General features: G+C 39.7%; 1 protein-coding gene across 11 annotated transcripts in view; it reads left to right on the forward strand.

Annotated features, from left to right (window-relative positions):
• Positions 1–17,921, forward strand: part of Reps2 (RALBP1 associated Eps domain containing 2) — a 294,750-nt gene that overhangs the window by 106,335 nt on the left and 170,494 nt on the right. For 4 of the 11 annotated variants that reach the window (XM_057759197.1, XM_057759201.1, XM_057759199.1 and 1 more), the window contains exons 3-5: positions 3,132–3,280; positions 5,285–5,411; positions 10,331–10,428. In XM_057759197.1, coding sequence (XP_057615180.1) covers positions 3,132–3,280; positions 5,285–5,411; positions 10,331–10,428 — 374 coding nt within the window. Of the gene's footprint in view, positions 1–3,131; positions 3,281–5,284; positions 5,412–8,137; positions 8,174–10,330; positions 10,429–17,921 lie in introns of all 11 variants that reach the window. The other 7 variants (XM_057759194.1, XM_057759200.1, XM_057759196.1 and 4 more) reach the window with 3 other exon arrangements.

Here is a 17,921-nt window from a genome sequence, read left to right on the forward strand (position 1 = left end):
GGTGTCTGGCAGTCCTGGTACAGCTGCTAGCATTTGTAATGTTACACTTGTATTCCATTGTTCTCTGGACCAAATGCCAGTAAAGCACTGGCCAGGGAGCTTATAAATCCCAAGAATCTCTTGACGTTTTTCTTGAAGAAATCCTTGAAATAGGGTTATTTTTTCATGGTTGGACCAAGGTAGAAAGTATTTTGTATATTCTTGTCCTATGTTTTAGCTTCATCTTGCAGACTGAGCTGAAAGACAGCTTTCTGCGAAGAGAGTCATAGGACTGGCTTCTGTGTGGTTCCTTAAGACTCTGGAATTGTTCTTTACCTTTTTATGCAGCTCCTCATGTTTGCAGAGAAAGTGCCCTTATCCATTGACCGCTGAGCAATCTCCCCAGCGTTAGCACTTAAAAAGCATTTCTAGGGGCCCGGAGAGATAACTCAGCAGTAAAGAACACTTTCTGCTCTTTGTTTGTCGTGTGTTAATTAAGTTTGGAGACAAGATTCTAAGCAACTACTACAAAAGGACCTTCTGTGATTGTTAGGGAAGGGTAGCTCACTTGCCCCCCCCCCCCCCCCCCCCCCCCCCCGCCAAGCTGGAGAAGTTTAGGGTAGGGGGTGGGTTATGCCTTCCATGTCCTGTACTAGGTGGGAGCTGAGGGGTGCAGGGAGAACGTGGCAGCCATCATCCATTCTGATATGTTCAATATGCACCTCAGCCATTTGTCCTGGGTTTGAGACCTAACAGAAATCACTGTCTTAGGGTTTCTGTTGCTGTGACAAAACAAGAACCAAAAAGCAAGTTGGAGAGGAAAGGGTTTATTTGGCTTCCACTTCCAAATCCTAGTCAACGGAGGAGGTCAGAACAGGAACTCAAGCAGGGCAGGATCCTGGAGGCAGGAGCTGATGCAGAGGCCATGGAGGAGTGCTGCTTGCTTCTATAGCTTGCTCAGCCCACCTTCTTCTAGAACCCAGGACCACCAGCCCAGGGATGGTGCCACCCACCATGGGCTGGGCCCTCCCTCATTGATTACTAAATGAGAAAATGCCCTACAGCTGGAACTCAAGGAGGCATTTCCTCAGCTGAGGCTCCTTCCTCTGATGACTCTAGCTTGTGTCAAGTTGACACACAAAACCAGCTAGTATACTCGGCATATATCACTGTATTGTAGATGCTTTATTACTTTTCTAATATAATTTCACCATTGAATTCAGTGTACATATAACAAAGAAGCATATCCAGACCAAGGATTTACAGGGTTTACCTTTTTAATAGCTCGTAGCAGCTTTAGGGAGATGATAGTGTCATGGTAAGGTACGTGGCTACAAATGTGCTAAGTGAGAGTTGATTAAAAATCACAGGGCTGAAGAAAGTATAGAAGAATTCAGCTGTATTTTGTCTTTCACAGTTTGGTGTCCATCTGAAGGCGAAAGCTTGTTTCCTAGGCAAATGATTCTGGAGAAATGCTATAACCAAATGGAAGAATGTGTGAAGTGACAGTATCCTTAGGGGTGTCTGGCAGTCCTGGTACAGCTGCTAGCATTTGTAATGTTACACTTGTATTCTATTGTTCTCTGGACCAAATGCCAGTAAAGCACTGGCCAGGGAGCTTATAAATCCCAAGAATCTCCATGTTTTTCTTGAAGAAGCACTCGAATGGTCTCATGGTCAGGCCAGAGTAGAGGAAGTATTTTGTATGCTCTTATCCTATATTTCTAGATCCATTTATGAGACACAGCTGAAAGAGATAATTCTGTGAGCAGCACCGCAGGACTGGCTTCTGTGTGACTCACTGACACTCGGACTTTCTTTACCTTTTCCTTTTGAAATCCATTTCCGCCTTCAGTGCTGGAAAACTGCCCATGAGAAACATTAAAGTATTAAAAATGGTGACCATCTTTCTTTAGAGAGGAGTCTCGATTTAAGTTTCCAGATTGATTTATCTCTTTGTGTCTTGGGCCCTTAGCTGATTGATCCCACAGGGACTTGTCATAATTGCCCATTCTTTGAATCAAATGTGAGCATAGCAACTAAAAATAAACATGTGGATATTAGAGAACCAGGGGCCTTCTTTGCCTGGGGAGTACCATACTTGCTGTTACTAAGATGTTTCCTGGCTCTAGCACAGCATCCACCATTGGAAGCACAGCTGTGTTTTTGGAGTGGATGGATGACAGAAGTGCAAATGCACACTGGGAATTATCTAGAACAATGGCTACAGATGCAAATCATTATGCCTAATCCACAATATTATCCTTATTTATGTGGTCTTTGTGTCATGTGCTTATGTGTGACTTGCTGTGCTGAGAATTAGAAACATGCCAAAGCACCCTTTTCATTTTCAGAATAGTTATGTCAGAGTTTAAAAGATAAGTAAATATACCAGACAGCTCTTTGTCGCACTGTGAGTGGCCAATGGTTTTGTCTTTAGAATCTGGCTAAATGTTAGAGCAATTGATCTGACTTCATAACACTTTGTTCATTATGTTATCAACGGGCAACAAGAGATTGAGTGTGAAAACTCATGAAAGAATGATATTGAGTGGGAAACATTCAACCTAGGAAGTTTCCCCAAGAAGGGGGTGGACATTAATGTAGGGCACTGGTAAGAACCAGCTTGCTTGGGTTCAAACTGTTTCTTGCCCAGAGATTAGTTGTGTGCTCTGGGGGGACTTTATGCAGCTTCTTCACACCAGCTTCCACAGCTGTAAAGGGAATTGCTAATGCTAGTTTATCTTATAGAATTGCCAGGAAGATAGATGGGTTGGTATTTGCAGGCCCCTAACACTGCATCTGGTGTATTTAAGCATTTGTAAGCTTTGCTGACTATCGTTGCCTCTTGTTTTGATAAAATTCACATCCTTTTTCTGCAGGATCATGTGGGAGCTAGTCCCCAACCTGAATTTATCCTGTGATGATTCAGCAGAGTGGAAAATGCTAAGGTGGAATACCTTGGTTAAGCACTGCATTTTTTTCTCATGATGTTATTCTAGGAGTCTCCATTGTGCCTCAACTCAAACTTAAACTTTATTTAGTGCTCTAAAATTTTCCCTCAAAACTGATTTCTTTTTGGCCATTGAGCCCCCATTTTTGCAGTTTTAAGATAAAGCCTCACATAAGCCTTTCTGCTTCTACTCCTAAAGAACTGCCTCTGCCTCGCTTTGTGATGTCAAAGAGTGATGCTGAGATACGGTTTGGGAACGCAGCTGAGCTGCACGGAAAGAAAATTCAGATTCCATACTTAACTACCGAAAAGAATTCCCTCAAAAGAATGGACGATGAGGATAAGCAGGTGAGAGTGGGGTTCGGCATGCTCATTTGATTCTGACCATGACGCCTCGTGGATCACAGCCTCTGGTCTGTTGCCAAACTCCCAGCAAATCTTGCCATCTGGAACACAATTACAGATTTGGAAGTGAGCCAGGAAAGTTTTCTTGTAGCAAGAAGAAGCTGACACATAGGAATTACTGCTAGCCACCCACTGGCTCTTTAGAATTTACCTTAGTATAGAATTGTGCCTCAAACAGTGCTGTTGATTTAATACACTTATTTGATTTCTCTAGGTCAATGGTTTTAAAATAGGTTCATTAACATGTAACTTCTAGAATAATGTGGAAACAAAGAACAAAGCTAAAAATCAAAGAGAAGAAATGTAGCTTCTAGGAGTTAGCAAGTGTTCCCCTCCAAAAAGAAGCCCCAGATGATTCTCTGATTAAACATGTTTGGGAAGTATGTCCTCACGTTCCATTCGTAGGGGAAAGACTAAGTCATCAGCCTTGGAAATTAAGAGGGCACATCGACAGGTAGGTTCTATTGGAAAGAGGCCTGGAGAACTGTCTTTACCAAACTCTTATTACCAGGGAATCCTTTCTTGGGAAACATATGTGGAATGGCATCTCAGTAAATGCTTTTAGCCACTTAGCAGGCTTGAAAGCCGAATATGGAAGATGAGCTTTTCTAATCGGTTTTCATATTAGTAAACCCCAAGGACATCATGCTACAACTCATGCTGCTGATAAAGAGCCGTGCAGAGAAGTCAGGTGATATTCAGTACTGCCTTCTGTAAGGTAAAGGAGCATGCTGTATTTTAGGAAGAATTAAATCAAGATGTTTTTAAAATGCAATAAATATTAAAGGGTTATAGTAAAAAATAACATATGGCTTACTTTGATGGTCTTGGATAGTCAAGGTTTCAGGTTTATTTTTTATTTTTGTTATTTTTTTTGACACAAGGTTTCTCTATATAGCCCAGGCTTGCATCAGGCTTACTTGGTTTTCCTGCTTTCTGAATGCGGGGATTATAGGTGTTCCTCTTTATGCCTGGCCTGAATTTTACATTTATAGCTAAAAAAGGCATAGCTCATTCTGTTAAACAACTCCACATAATGTTACTTTAATCATTGAAGTGGTATGCTAGAGAGACATAGGAATTTGTACTTAGTATTTTTTGTATGTGTTTATACCAGCATTTAGAGCATTCCTGTCCCACGGTGGCAGATTTCCTGGGAAGTTTTCAGGTGTAGTCTCTTATCTCAGATTGCATATTTGTTTTTAAATTAAAGAGGCCAATATAGTCTCTGTGTTATAAAAAGCACCATTTCCCTGTTCTTTGTACCCCATACTTATAGTCTATTGGTAGTGGGAAGAAAAGGAGGAAAGCCAGCAGCAGGCTCAGGTTGTTATCTGGCTTAGAGTCCTATATCAGGTTCATAGTTGAGTTAGGATTCCAATTGTACTTATGAGGGCTTCATCTTAGTATTATGGGGTATACTAGATGGGGTGGCTATATTTTGGAGTCTCTCTATATGAGACAAACCACTCCCCAACATGTAATTTTGTATAGTAAGCTCCAAGAATACCCACCATTAAACACTGAAAATGTAAATTTTATTGCATATTCTGGATTTATATTTGGTGAATATAAATTCAATAAATAGGAGTCTTAAAAAGGAAGACTCATCAATTCATTAATTGAATGAAAATGGAATTGGTTCACAATTGAGGGATATAAATGTTCTCTTTTGTGATCAGTGTCTTTCATTTTCCAAAGGAAAATACTATTGAACTAACAGAAAACATTTTAGGCTGGTATTAGTAATTTGTTAGCACAGTAATAGTGATTTGAATCCTCAATACTCCTCTTTTGCTTTGCTGCAGTTTTGAAGAAACATTTCTCCCCATTTGTTAAACCAGCCAAGTCACCAGCCATATAGTCACATTTTGCTTCTTAAACTGCAGCTCAGAATGCTAGGCTTCTCCAATGGTTGCCTCTGAACTCTGCTCTGGTTCTTTGAAGCAGGAAACACAGTCTCCCACGATGTCACCCCTCGCCTCCCCTCCTTCTTCCCCGCCTCATTACCAGAGGGTGTCCTTGAGCCATGGCTACAGCAAACTGCGGAGCGGCACAGAACAGATGCATCCAGGTAAGAGGCGACCAGGGGGCCAGCTGTCACAGGCAATGTCTTAGAGTCTCCTTAATCTAGCAGGCAGCAATGCCACCAGCTGCTTAATTTCCTGATTTAATTACTCTTGTCTTTGGAAACATTGCTCAATTTCTTTTTATATTCTCAAGCAAAGTTTTTTTTTTTTTTTTAAAAAAATGAAATTAAGCGTATCTCAGCAATGCTTTGTTTCTTTGCCTGGAAACTGGTTCGTCTTTAGACTTGTAAACAACTATTTAGATGATTTAATATTTCATATACAAATTTCATTAAAGGAATGTAGCATGCTAAGGGCTTGCATTTTTGAGAATTGTTATTCCCTTCTGCAAGAACACTAAACATATTTACTCAATAATTGTTTTTATGAAAATTCTTTAAAAATTATGCAAAAGCAAGAGAGTTGATTCAATATTTAAAGGCCCGGGAGATAAATGAAAATATTGAGCTTTTATGTTTTAGGGTAAAGACAAGGGAAATGCTCAGGGTAGTGTTTTGTTGAGAATCATGCAGTATGCACAGTTATGGGACTGTCTGCTTGCTCATATTTATGCTCTTCTGGTCATTTCAGGGGTAAAATATATGAGGTGGTTCTCAGGATGACTTGCAGTTGGCTGCCCAGACTGCAATGTGTGAAGTCCCATAAATTCACTGCAGCACTGTGTCCTTCTGTGCTTCACACTTCTAGTTTCATATATGATCGACTGAATGTATTCGAGAATAGACTGTCCTATAGCCCCCTGCCCATTTTGTGGGATGTGGTAGAAATGACCCAGTTTCTACAGGATTTCGCTGCATTGAAAAAAGACGGTGACTTCTAGAGGGTCAAAGAAATATAAAGCTATGCTAGGCTGAGCTACAAAGGGCTGTCCTTTTGCCGAGAGAAGCAGGTAGGACGTGATGGAGAGAGCTTTGCGTTAGAACCAGAAGGTTGGGTTCAGCATGACTTTAGGCAAGCTATTGAGCTTCTATGAACCATATTTTTTTATTTTCAAACAATGAGTTAGAAGTATTCAGTGAGAATATGAGTATAAACTCGGTTGAAAGTTGCATCCTATCAATACAAGATGGTGTTCCTAATGGATAGTAAGAAAATCATTCTGAAAATCTGCTATCTCATTGGTGTCTGAAGCTACACAGGGTTAAGATGTCTCCATTCTCCTCTTGCAGTTTCCATCGTATGATTGCCTTTTTCAAAGAAGGGGAATAGTTTCACCTATTTCAAATCTAATTTGGGCTTAAAAATTAATGTTCAGTTCATAGGTAAATCTGTTTGTGGTCTATTAAGTCAGCATATCATTAATTTGATATCTTCATTTGATAGTCCTTGTTTGTGTCCTCTGTTTCCTGCCCCTTCTCTCATCCTATCCTAAGTGGGCTCCCATCCCTGCAGCACTGAAGAGACTATCTACTTCCCTCTTTTCTGGACTCTGAGGAGTGGATGCCTAGGCTCCACTTTTCCTTATTCCTCTTTATACTTGCTTTAAAGCGGCAAAAATCTATGTATGATAAAATGAACATATTTTAAGTAATTTGAATTTTAACAAGTGCATATACTCATTTAGTTATAACTGAGATTAAAAAGCATTCCCATTGCACTGTAGGTGCCCCTTCCCAGCTACTTCCTGCCCTGAAATGCAGCACTGTAATGGTTTTTATCATTGTCAGTCAGTTTTATTCCTTTTAGAACTTCATGCAAGAGGAAACAAGCAGAATGATTCTACTTGTGTCTGCCGTCTTTCCCTCAATATAACAGTCAAAATCTATAGGATGTGTTAGTAGTTCCTTTCACTTTGTCGTTCAGTAGTTTTCATTGCATGAATAACCACAGATTAATGGTCCTTCTCCTGTTGATAAACATTTGGATGTTTTCTAGTGTTTGACTGTTATGAATAAGGATACCATAAATATTTGTTCTTGAGTATTTTTGCGACTTATGTTGCCATTTCTCTGACACTTAGGAGTGGAATCTTTGGGTAGGCGTGTAAAAACACTCACAGTTCCGCTTTGATACTGAACTTCAAAGTGGTGGAAATCTTGAGGGTTTTAAAAAATAGTCTTCTCTTTAGAGAAAGATGATGTGTCTACTTCCATATGAAACCTCTTGTATAGGAATTGAGGGGTTATTTGGTTTGCTTTTGAGTTGCTTGTTTTGGGTTTCATTTGGGAAGAAAGAGAGTTGAAGCAGTAAGTAATATGTACCCTTTTCCTGAGTTTAGACTGAGTAGCAGTAGACACACTCTCTCTTTTATGGGAAGCACAGGTCCATGATTTCATTAGCACTCGTGAGCATTAGGATCCTAGCCATGCAAGCTTACTGTGCTTGAAACTGTTTGGTATGAAGAGCTTAATGTGGTTCCATCAACATGGAATGATTTTTTTTTTTTAAAAGCATGTCAGAGGACAATGCCTGCCTACAATTTTAAAAATTACTTTAGAAGGCTTGGATCATGTGCTCTCTATGAATTTTTCTTTTGTAGTATTTACATTTGTATCTACTCCTAGCAGGTTCAAAAATACACCAAATGTGTTGCTAGGCAATCATTTACATATTTTAATGTATTATAATTTTGTTTTCTAGTTGCTAGGAAGAAATACAAAATAGATGTGAGCCTGAATGCTTGTTTCCTTCCATCCTTCCTCCCTCACTCCCCCCTTCCCTTTTTCTATGTCTCTGTCTCTGTCTCTTTCTTTCTTTTGTTCATTTTAAGAGCACCAGTCTGGCCTCCTGCCTGCTAAGCTTACAGGTGTGTATCACAATATCTAACCAGTTTGGTGTTCTTGACATGCTATTGCTGTACCTTCTTTATTTAAAAAGATCAAACTATGCTAAATATGGCACCGTAACAGCCACCTCTGTTCTCCAACCAATTTTATTTCTAAGTAAGTTACAGAAAGAAGCACTTTTTATATTTATATATTTTAAACCTCAAAGTGTCAGCCCACAGAGATGAAAAATAGTTTCATTTTGGATAATGATTTCTCCTTTCTGTTGGAGCTGGTTATATTTAATTGTCTTACTACCATACTGGCAAGGTCATTATTATATGTTCTGGAAATAAAAGGAGTAAAGAATAACATTCACTTTTGTAGCTTAGAAACTTATTTTAAAGGTAGTATAAAGGTAGAAAAATGATTTATAAATATTTTGCTTATTGATTAATAGAATAATAAACATGTAATACATTTACTCATTTTTATATACCTGTTTTTGCATTCTGTATAATAAAGAAGATAACAATTTATTTTTATAATAAACAATAATGTTGAGTTTTAGTGTTCAAAGTTCATATTAATTTTCTTTGGGGTTATATAATGAATTGAATACATTTAAATAGAGAAGCAAATATAAATTATAACTAGATTTGGCATTTACACTTTTTAAAAGAATTAGAAGTCTTACTTTTTGCTCAAAAATTTTAGCTTTTAGTTGTATTTTTTTGTGCGTAAATGTTTTGCCTGCACGTATACCTGTACAGCACGTATATGTAGTGCCGGTGGAGGCCGGAAGAGAGCATCGGATCTCCTGGGACTGCAGTTATAGGTGGGTGTGAACCACTATGTGGGTGCTGGGAATTGAACCTGGGTCATTTGCAAAAGGAAACAATACTCTTAACCACTAAGTCACCTCTCCAGCCCTCAGAAAATTTAATTTTTTAAAAAAATCTTCAATGCAAAATAAAAATCTGAGGAAACTCCCTTTTTCTACGGAAAGAACTCATAACTATGGAGTGCAGGGAAAGCTCTTCATTTAAAATGATGCCTTTTGTGTTTGGTAAGAGAACTGACTGCTCTGCTAGCAGACCTGGCTTCAGTTCCCAGCACCCATAACTCCAGCTCTTGGGGACCCAATTTCCTTTCCTGGCCTCCATGGGAACCATGCACACACATGTTATAGAGACAAGCATGCAGGTAAAACATCCAAACAGTTAAAATAAAATAATACTTTTTAATAGTTATAGATGATATATATATAAGCATCAGGCCAACCTCAAATAGGCAGTGTACTCTTCAGTCCATCCAAAGTGTATAATGTAGTTCCTGTACTTAACTGAGAGGGATGAAATGTGCAGGGGAAACCTTTTCTGGATTCCTGAGTTTTATACTTGATGCCCAGTTGAGGTTTACCTTTCCTAATTCTTTTTTTTTTTTAAATCCAATGCTATTATGCCCTTTTACTTTTCTCTTCCCAAATGAATGTAAATTTTGTTTGAGTATGGAATGAAATTGGTAAGGAAAAACTGCTATCTGAATTCATTGCTTTTTAAGTGATAGAAGTTTCAGTGGGAATAATGCATGGCATGCTTCAGTTTTGATCCCACTAGAAGAAAAGATTTAGGAAGTCAAAAGAGTCCACCAGCCATCCAGGCAAAGTACCACCATTTCCTAGATGGAGTCATATGATGGGCTGCTGATCTTTCACATCAGGCCTTTGTTTAATTCTGACCTACAGCCAGTATTCATTTTAGGCCAAAGTCACATCCTTCAAAACCATGAATGAACACAAAAGTGAGCCCCACCACTTCAGAGCATGGTCCAAGTTACCACAAGAAGCAGCAGTAAAACATGAATATTTGTAATGTGGCATGTTTCTAGCTGTTGATTTGCTCTTTCTGAATGTTATTGAGGAGCTCACTCTTTTGCTCTCTCATTTTATGCCTAATCTTAACCTGATGTGAGTTTAGTATTATCATGATATTGGTGAGATGGCTTTAGATTGTTTGGTGAAATTATAGAGGCAAGAGGATCAGGATTTGTGAGTCTCAGGCAGCTCTCAGATTATACACTGCAATTGCTTTATTACCCTTTCCTTGAAACCCACATGCTACATCAGTTTGAGTGTGAAATCATAATTTTGGAGTAGAATCTTTGTATACCCAGCTAGCATTCTCCTTGTTTTTCAGCTTCTTATGAAGCTAGGCAGCCCATTGGCCAGCCGGAAGGATCCTCCTCAGAGGGTCCAGGATCCAAACCCCTTCGTCGTCAGGCATCTCTTATTCGGGTAAGTGATGATTTGGGCCTACATCAGTGACAGAACTGGGCAAAATTTTGTGCTGTGGAAATACGGCATTTAGGGTGGAGATAGAACTCAGAAGGTAAGAGCATTTACTGCTCTTGCAGAGGATCAGTGTTTAGATCCTAGTACCCACATTAAGCAGCACACAACCAGCTATAACTCCAGCTCCAGGGAGTCCAATACCTTCTTCTTGCTTCCATGGTACCTGCATGTATGACCATATATCCACACACAGACACACATGCATACACATACTTACAAGTAAAAACGACTCTTATAAAGAAAATCCTGAAAGAAATATGGCATTTTAAAGTATTGGTTATTTTATAGCTAGCATACAAAGTAATGGGCTTCTTTTTTTTTTTTGGTTATTCAGTATTTACTGGGCATTTATTGTGTGATGACCATTCTCCTAAAAGTTCAGGATGAATCAGAACAAAGCAGAACACAGATGCATTACAGTGATCTGTCTTACTTTAGAACGGTCTACTTGCTAACCAAAGCCAAGAATAAGAGCACATAGTCCATTCTTCTGAGCAGAGTCCCTGGCCCTGTCTGCAGAGGGGAAAAAGGGACTGATGCACAAACACTCAGAAATACCATATCTCCACAGTTAATGTGCTGGGTCCTTACATGCCCTAGGTATTGTTGCCCCTACATTCCTTACAAGTTATGGTGATTTGAATGAGAATGGGCCCCATAGGCTCATATGTTTGAATATTTGGTTCCTAGTTGGTAGAACTACTTGGGAAGGGTTAGAAGTAGTGTGGCCTTGTTGGAGGAGGTGTGTCACAGAGTGGTTTTTGAGGTTTCAGAAAACTTACATCATTTCCAGTATGCTCTCTCTGCCTCTTGCCTGGGGTTTTAAGATGTGAGCTCTCAGACATTCCTGCCACATGCTTTTGCTCAAAATGGGCTTCTTTTTAACATTTTTTTCTTCTTTTGGTTGGGTGAGACAGGATCTCACCAAAATGATGTCAAACTCCCTGTGTATCTGAGGCTGATTCTGTTGTCTCCAATTTCTGACAGCTGAGATTGCAGGCATATGTTACTGCGCCTGGCATCACTATAACATTTCATACATGTATAACATACTTTGTATCTCCCCCATGACCCTTTCCTGTACCCCCATACTTACTTAGTGATTGTCTTCCTCCTCCCAAATCATCCATTCTTCTGCTTTCCTGTCACATGTATTTCATTCTTTTCTAATGAGGAGCATAGCTTTTTGATCACTCTCTATTCTGTTGTGAGAAAGGTATAAAACTACTTTATCATTCAAACATTGCATTTTTTCTTTTGCTTGTTTATTTTCTTAAATCTTTTCTACTTCTATATTCTTTCAGTCTCTAGAATAAACCAGAAGTTGGCTTTTGATCTTCAGTGTGTCTAAGGCATCCCCACCCCTTCACCTACTTAATCATGGAGCACTTTCTTCAGGAGAGCTTCATATTTCCTAAAGCAGCTTGTTTTATGTTTGCCTTATTTTTTATTATTGCTCATTGAATGCCTAATTAACTGTTTTCCATTTGCTGTGTATCTCCAATTACGTGGCAGGCTTTTGGAAGGCTGCAGTCGTTCTGTATTCTCTCGGAGCCTCAAACAGTGCCATTTTGGTAGCAATTGGTCTGTAACTATAAGCAACTTTTTGCATGTAATAGACACAAAATATTGTCTCACAGGTTATAATGATACTCAGTTTATTCTGATTACACAATACCTTAGGTAGTTTCAGCTTCTAATTCTCCAGTGTTTTTTTTTGGGGTAAAGAGCTCTGATTTTTTCCTATGTCCATAGCTGTTGTCTTGTGTAATATCTCTAAGTTCCTTTGTAAAGAAAGTATATTATTAAAGAAAAAGTGAGTGTGTGTGTTGTGTGTGTGTGAGTGTGTGCACGTACATGAGAGAAACTATCCAAAAGTTAGGTTTATTATGTAACATGAAGGACAAAAGGAAGTGGGTGGTGGTTTGTATAACATTTCAATTGTGGAACTCAGGAAGACGGACCATTTCTGAATAGGCAACTCTACTCAAAATAGAAGAGTGGAGCAAGACACTCCCACAAAGAAGTGAGCTAGTTTGAAAGACAGTAAACAGTCTGAAGAAGATCCTCAGGTTCATGCAGTGAATGCCTTTTGGGCACAGGACACTGTTAGACATGGCACAGAACTTTAACTTGAAGCAGTGCTCTGTTTGCAAAGAACTCTCTAAAAATAGTAATAAACCATATGTGATATATGTAATGTTTCCTAGAACCATAAGCTCTAGGCACTGCTGTCTCTATTAGTATTGATGGATGACTGAGAGAGGTGAAGCAGCAAATCAAAGATTTCATTCATCCCTAGTATGTAGCAGAATCTGAATTTGAGTCTAGAAGAGTTCAGTGTCTGCATATTAAACATTTAGCTCAACATTAGAGTTTCATTTTACAGGAAGGCTAGATCACATCACGAACATTAGATGTTATAACCCTCCCTCGTGTGTGTGTGTGAGTGTACAGTTTATGTGCATTTGGTGCTTGGGGAGAGACCCCATGGCTTTGCCCATGCCAGGCGAGGACTCTACTACTCCACTATATCCTCATCCCAAAAGTATTCTTGAAAGTCTGCTATTTGCATAACATACCTGGCAGAAACGTGAGGAGTTCAAGGTCATTTTTGTGTACAATAGTGAGTTCAAGGTCAACTTCTAAAACTCAAGACCCTAACTCAAAAAAAGGAAAAACAAAGACATTCTTTTTAAGGCCATTTCAGATCAGTTGTACCGTCAAATTGGAATGGAAGGTTGTTTCTTCAGCTGAGCCCCAGATGTAGTACTTGGCTGTGTTTTAGAGATCCCATGGTAAAACAATATGTGCCTTTAAACACTAAAATCACACAAATTGGGGAGGCATGTTTGTATTAGGGAAGGGTTTGGTGGGGTTCCTCTCAAAGCTTTCTTTGGTGTGGACTGCAGGTTCCTGCAGAGTATGTTCTATTTCTGTAAAGATAAAAATCTTCAATAGGTAGAAACACTGATCAAATTAGCAGTGAATCTTTGAATTCTTGGGGGTAGGGTGTGACTCATGGGACCCTTTCTACTAAGCTCCCTCAAAGCAAGACCATGAACCCTCACTTGTGTTGGTATCCTGTGATTTTTATTCTAATATCTAGGTCCCTTTCTGCCTTGTAAAGGGGTAAGGATGGGGAGCAAGTAAGAAAGAAGACAGCTACATGTACAAAGACATTTTCTGTGTACATAACATTTTGGGCATATTAACTCAATGCTCACAACTGCCTTTGGGGGTAACAGAGTAACCTCCATTTTAGATGACAAAGCCTGAGGTATATATACTTTATTAGAGTTTCCCCAAGATCCCAGCTGGAAATGAAATGGACTGGAATTTAAACACTGGACACCATTCTGAATCCAGCTACTGACTTGGGAACTGGATGGAAGAGGGTAATGTCATATTAAGTGAGGAAGCACTGGACAAAAAGTGGTGCTGAGGAAAAATCTGGTGCTGTAAGTTCAGTGTTGGATACCAGGACTAGAGCTTTTGAGTCAGCTCAGAGGAGGTGAAGGAGAGTTCTATGTTTCTATGGGTCTGGAGTCTTGGGGAGCGCAGAGCCTGGATATAGGTGTTTGGCAACAATTGACTATTGGAAGCACAGGATAAAAACAGGCTCTGCCCAGGCCCAACTTGACTCCACATGGCCTGGAGAAATTCTTTTTCTTTATTTGTTACATTAGCATCTTAGTGTGGACTTAGCAATATCTAGCCCAGCAGTGTGCCAGTCTAATTCTCTTAATGTCTGTTCTCCTAGCACCTGTTTGAAGCATTGCCTTCTGTTCAGGGTGACAGCAAGGGGCCTTTCTTGCCCAGAATGGCAGCCTGTGCTTTTTGTGACTGGTGTATTTTCCTTTCTTCAGCGCCTACGTTTCCTTCTTATGCCTGTCAGCTTGCTTTGGCTGGACTCCATGTTATAGAAAGCAAAATGCCAGTTTGAATTAGTCATGGAGATTAGGGGATTGGAAGTGAAGGTTCTTGGTGGTGGGGATTAATATTTATTTGGTACAGTGCTAAGTTCATTTGAGTGACTAATTCCCCTCATGGTGCCATGTTCCTGTGCTAATGGCAATCTATTCTCTTTGTTCTAGCTTCATTTGTGGCCTTCTATTCAGACCTTTTCTGCTTAATTACAGTGGGGTGTTGAATCTGTAGCTCAGAGGGTAAAGTGTCAGAGTAGCATAGCAAGAACCTGTGCTTGATTTCATAGCACTTCCTAAACTGGGAGCAATAGCACACAGCAGGAAGATTGGGAGTTCGGGGGTATCCCAGCCTTAGCCAGCACACCTGAACTATGTCGCAAGACCCTGACTCCAAATCACTTCCACCACCATGGAAAAGTTAGAAGGGAACATGAATTCTGGGTCCTAGGTTAGGCCTTTAGTGACCCATGGGCTTGGCATTTTGGAGGTGTTTATGTCAAATTAAGGTTCCAAACTTTGGAATGGTCAGTATTTTTCCTTAATATTTTAGTCACATTTTGTTCAAAAATAGAATTTTTCCTCATTAAAATTTCATACACTTTTTTTAGTGGATGGTTGATGGAAGTTCTCAAAGAAATTGGGAAGTCTTTTCTGTTTTACCTGTTATCAGGTCTTCAGAGACCATTTGTGGTTTCCATTTTTCTTACGCCATTCTGGACATCTTGCATGTAGATTCTGGTTCTGCCCACATAGCATTTAGTGCTGCCCTTTCTGCTCCCACTGGGCTCTGCAGTCTGTGTTTCAGCAGGGTTGTTGAAAGCTGTCTTGGGTCAAGGCCTCATCTAACTGAATTTCTTGGCGCCTTTTGCCATGGCTCTCCTTGGAGTGTTCTCACTGCTGGTGTGCATGCTACCCTACCTTCTTGGTTCTGTGGCTACCTTTGATGAAATTGTTTTGCAGTCTTTCTTCTGCCTGTCTCTAATGCAGTGACCCTTGAAATCATTTCTCACATTATTGTTCTTTAGCTAGTAGAATCTGGTGGTGATGTGTCTCCATCTGGCAGACAGCCTTATTTTGATGACTCACTGTCACTTTGAACTGATGGGTCTTCATCACAGAACCAGCATACCTGGCTCTATCACCCATTACCAGGCATCAGAATGTTGGTCATTGTCTTTGACTCTTCCTTCATCCCTTATTGCCCATTCAGTTACCAAGTCCTGACCATTCTCTGTGCCAGACATTTGTCTGTCTGTCCTGCTTTACTTCTCAGTTCAGGCAGTCATCTCCTGTTACTGAATCTGGGATATTAACTCATAGCCTGCCTTCTTTTAGCCATCATCCTCTTGGAGACAAAAGCGGATTATTTTTGGAGTCAGGGTCTCACTGTGTAGCCTTGGCTGGCCTGTGATTTGTTAGAGGCCAGCCTGCCCTAGGACTCAGTGATCTGTCTGCCTCTGCCTCCTGAGTATTGAGATGAAAGGCACTGATGCCATGCTTGGCAACAAAAGAGATCTTAAAAACACAAAGAGCCAAGAGATATAAATATGATGCAGTGTGTCCATGTGTTGAAACACCACATAGTGCTTATTATCATGTACAAATTTTATGTTTTTAAGTTCAGTTAAAAATAAATTTAGTTATCTCTCCTGTAGCTGCTCATCCTCTACTGACTTGAATTTGTCACTCTGGCTCTTATTGTATCGTTTCCATTCTTGAACATGGGCTCTTGCGTGATTTGGTGTCTGCTTTCCTCTTCAGCCGCAGCAGCTCATTGCTTCACTCTCGCTGCACTGGTCATTTCTCAGGCGGTCAGCATTCTCTAGTGGGAACTTTATTCTTTATTTCTACTTTTACCTCCTTTGTTCTACCTTTTCCTGAATACATCTCTGCTTTTTTTCTCCAGACACAGCATGTAGTATGAGAGTTTCCTACTGCACTCATATATATGTGATTCTTGCTGTTTTCCATGCTTATAAAAAGTTTATTGCTCAATTGTATATTTATTGTTGAAACTTAGACAAATGGGAATCTGATAATTATGGATGTCCATCATAAATGCAACTAGATCTTTTTATATTGTTCCCAGAACATTTTATGCAGACCCAAACAAATAGAATATGTGTGTGTATGTGCTCACATGTTTGTGTGTACATGTGCACTTGAATTCATTCAGTCATAATACACCTCTCTCATTTTATTTTTTTTAAACCTGACTTTAGGGATGCTGGTTTGGCAAATGAAATATTTTGCAACTGCATCTGATGAAAACACAATGACCTTCTGTTTTAAACAAAACCACCCTCACTTTTTGAAACCTTAGCAAGCTTGCTGTGCCATGTCTTTTACTGGAGGGAAGAGCACAACAGTGCAGTGGAGCACATTCTTAGCCCTTATCACCATTCTTTTTAGAGAAAATAATGACAAACAGAACTTGGAATTCTTTAGGAGCCTGCCATTGCATTTGGGTTTTGGAACTGTATTTTTGTTGCAGATTTTGTGTCAAACTGGTACAGAAGCTAATGTTAGCAGTATGTTCATGTAAAAGTTTCTGAACTGAAAAGCACTTATTACTTGCAAATACATATTTTTTCTCACTCTCATTATTTTTTATCATGCTTCTCCCCAATCCCTTGAGAGCCAGACACAAATTTTCTGTACTCCTTGAGCCCTTTTGGAATAGTTCTCAAGGTAAAAAGCAAACATGCAAGGATGATTAAAGAAAGAAACACTCATGAGTCTCTGTTAGAATGTTGTTGGCGAAGGTCAGAAGAGAATTGCTTGTGCCACAGGTAAATTGTTCCTGTAATACTTTTGATGGGAACAAAAATAAATAGTCTTTGGGGAGGTGAACATGGCACTGAGATAATTGTTTTTTTTTCTTTTGTGCTATGAAGATTATTTGTGGGTGGATTAGATTGGGATTCTGGTAAAATAAGTCTTGCAGAGCATAGAGAATGGCTAAAAGATTAGGATGAGGCCAGCCAAAGTGATTGCAGTGGCCTCATGAGGGAGTTGGTGCGCTGAGATGGGGGAAAAAAAGCAAAGCAAGTCATCAAATAAAGACATGCTAAGCACTGTCTCAGCCATTGGTTAGCTTCAGAAGTGGCCTACAAGGCAGCTTAGGCCCATCAGAACTCACCCAGGGTTTTAGGAATTGATTTTGAAGCATCATTAGGTCTCTCTGTGTGTGTCTCCCATGCATGCTGAGTTAGACCTCAGGTCTTTTTTTATTCTTTTCTTTTGAATCTTTCTCCTTCCTCCTTGTCTGAGAACATTCATCCTGACTATTGAAGAGCCATGGTGGCTACTTTAGCATAATGTAATTTCTACCTTTACTTCTTGTGTTTACTTGTACTTTCCGTGTAAGTCAGGGTGATGTACTTGCTTATGAATGATTTAAGTTAAATGAACTTATGCGGGAACAAATGAACCACTTCATAGTCAAGTTTTCTCCTAACAGGGCCATGGGGAGGGAACTCTGAAGTTTGGGTTGTTTCATATTAT

Source organism: Chionomys nivalis, chromosome X (genome assembly GCF_950005125.1).
Source record: "Chionomys nivalis chromosome X, mChiNiv1.1, whole genome shotgun sequence".
Taxonomy (NCBI): domain Eukaryota; kingdom Metazoa; phylum Chordata; class Mammalia; order Rodentia; family Cricetidae; genus Chionomys; species Chionomys nivalis.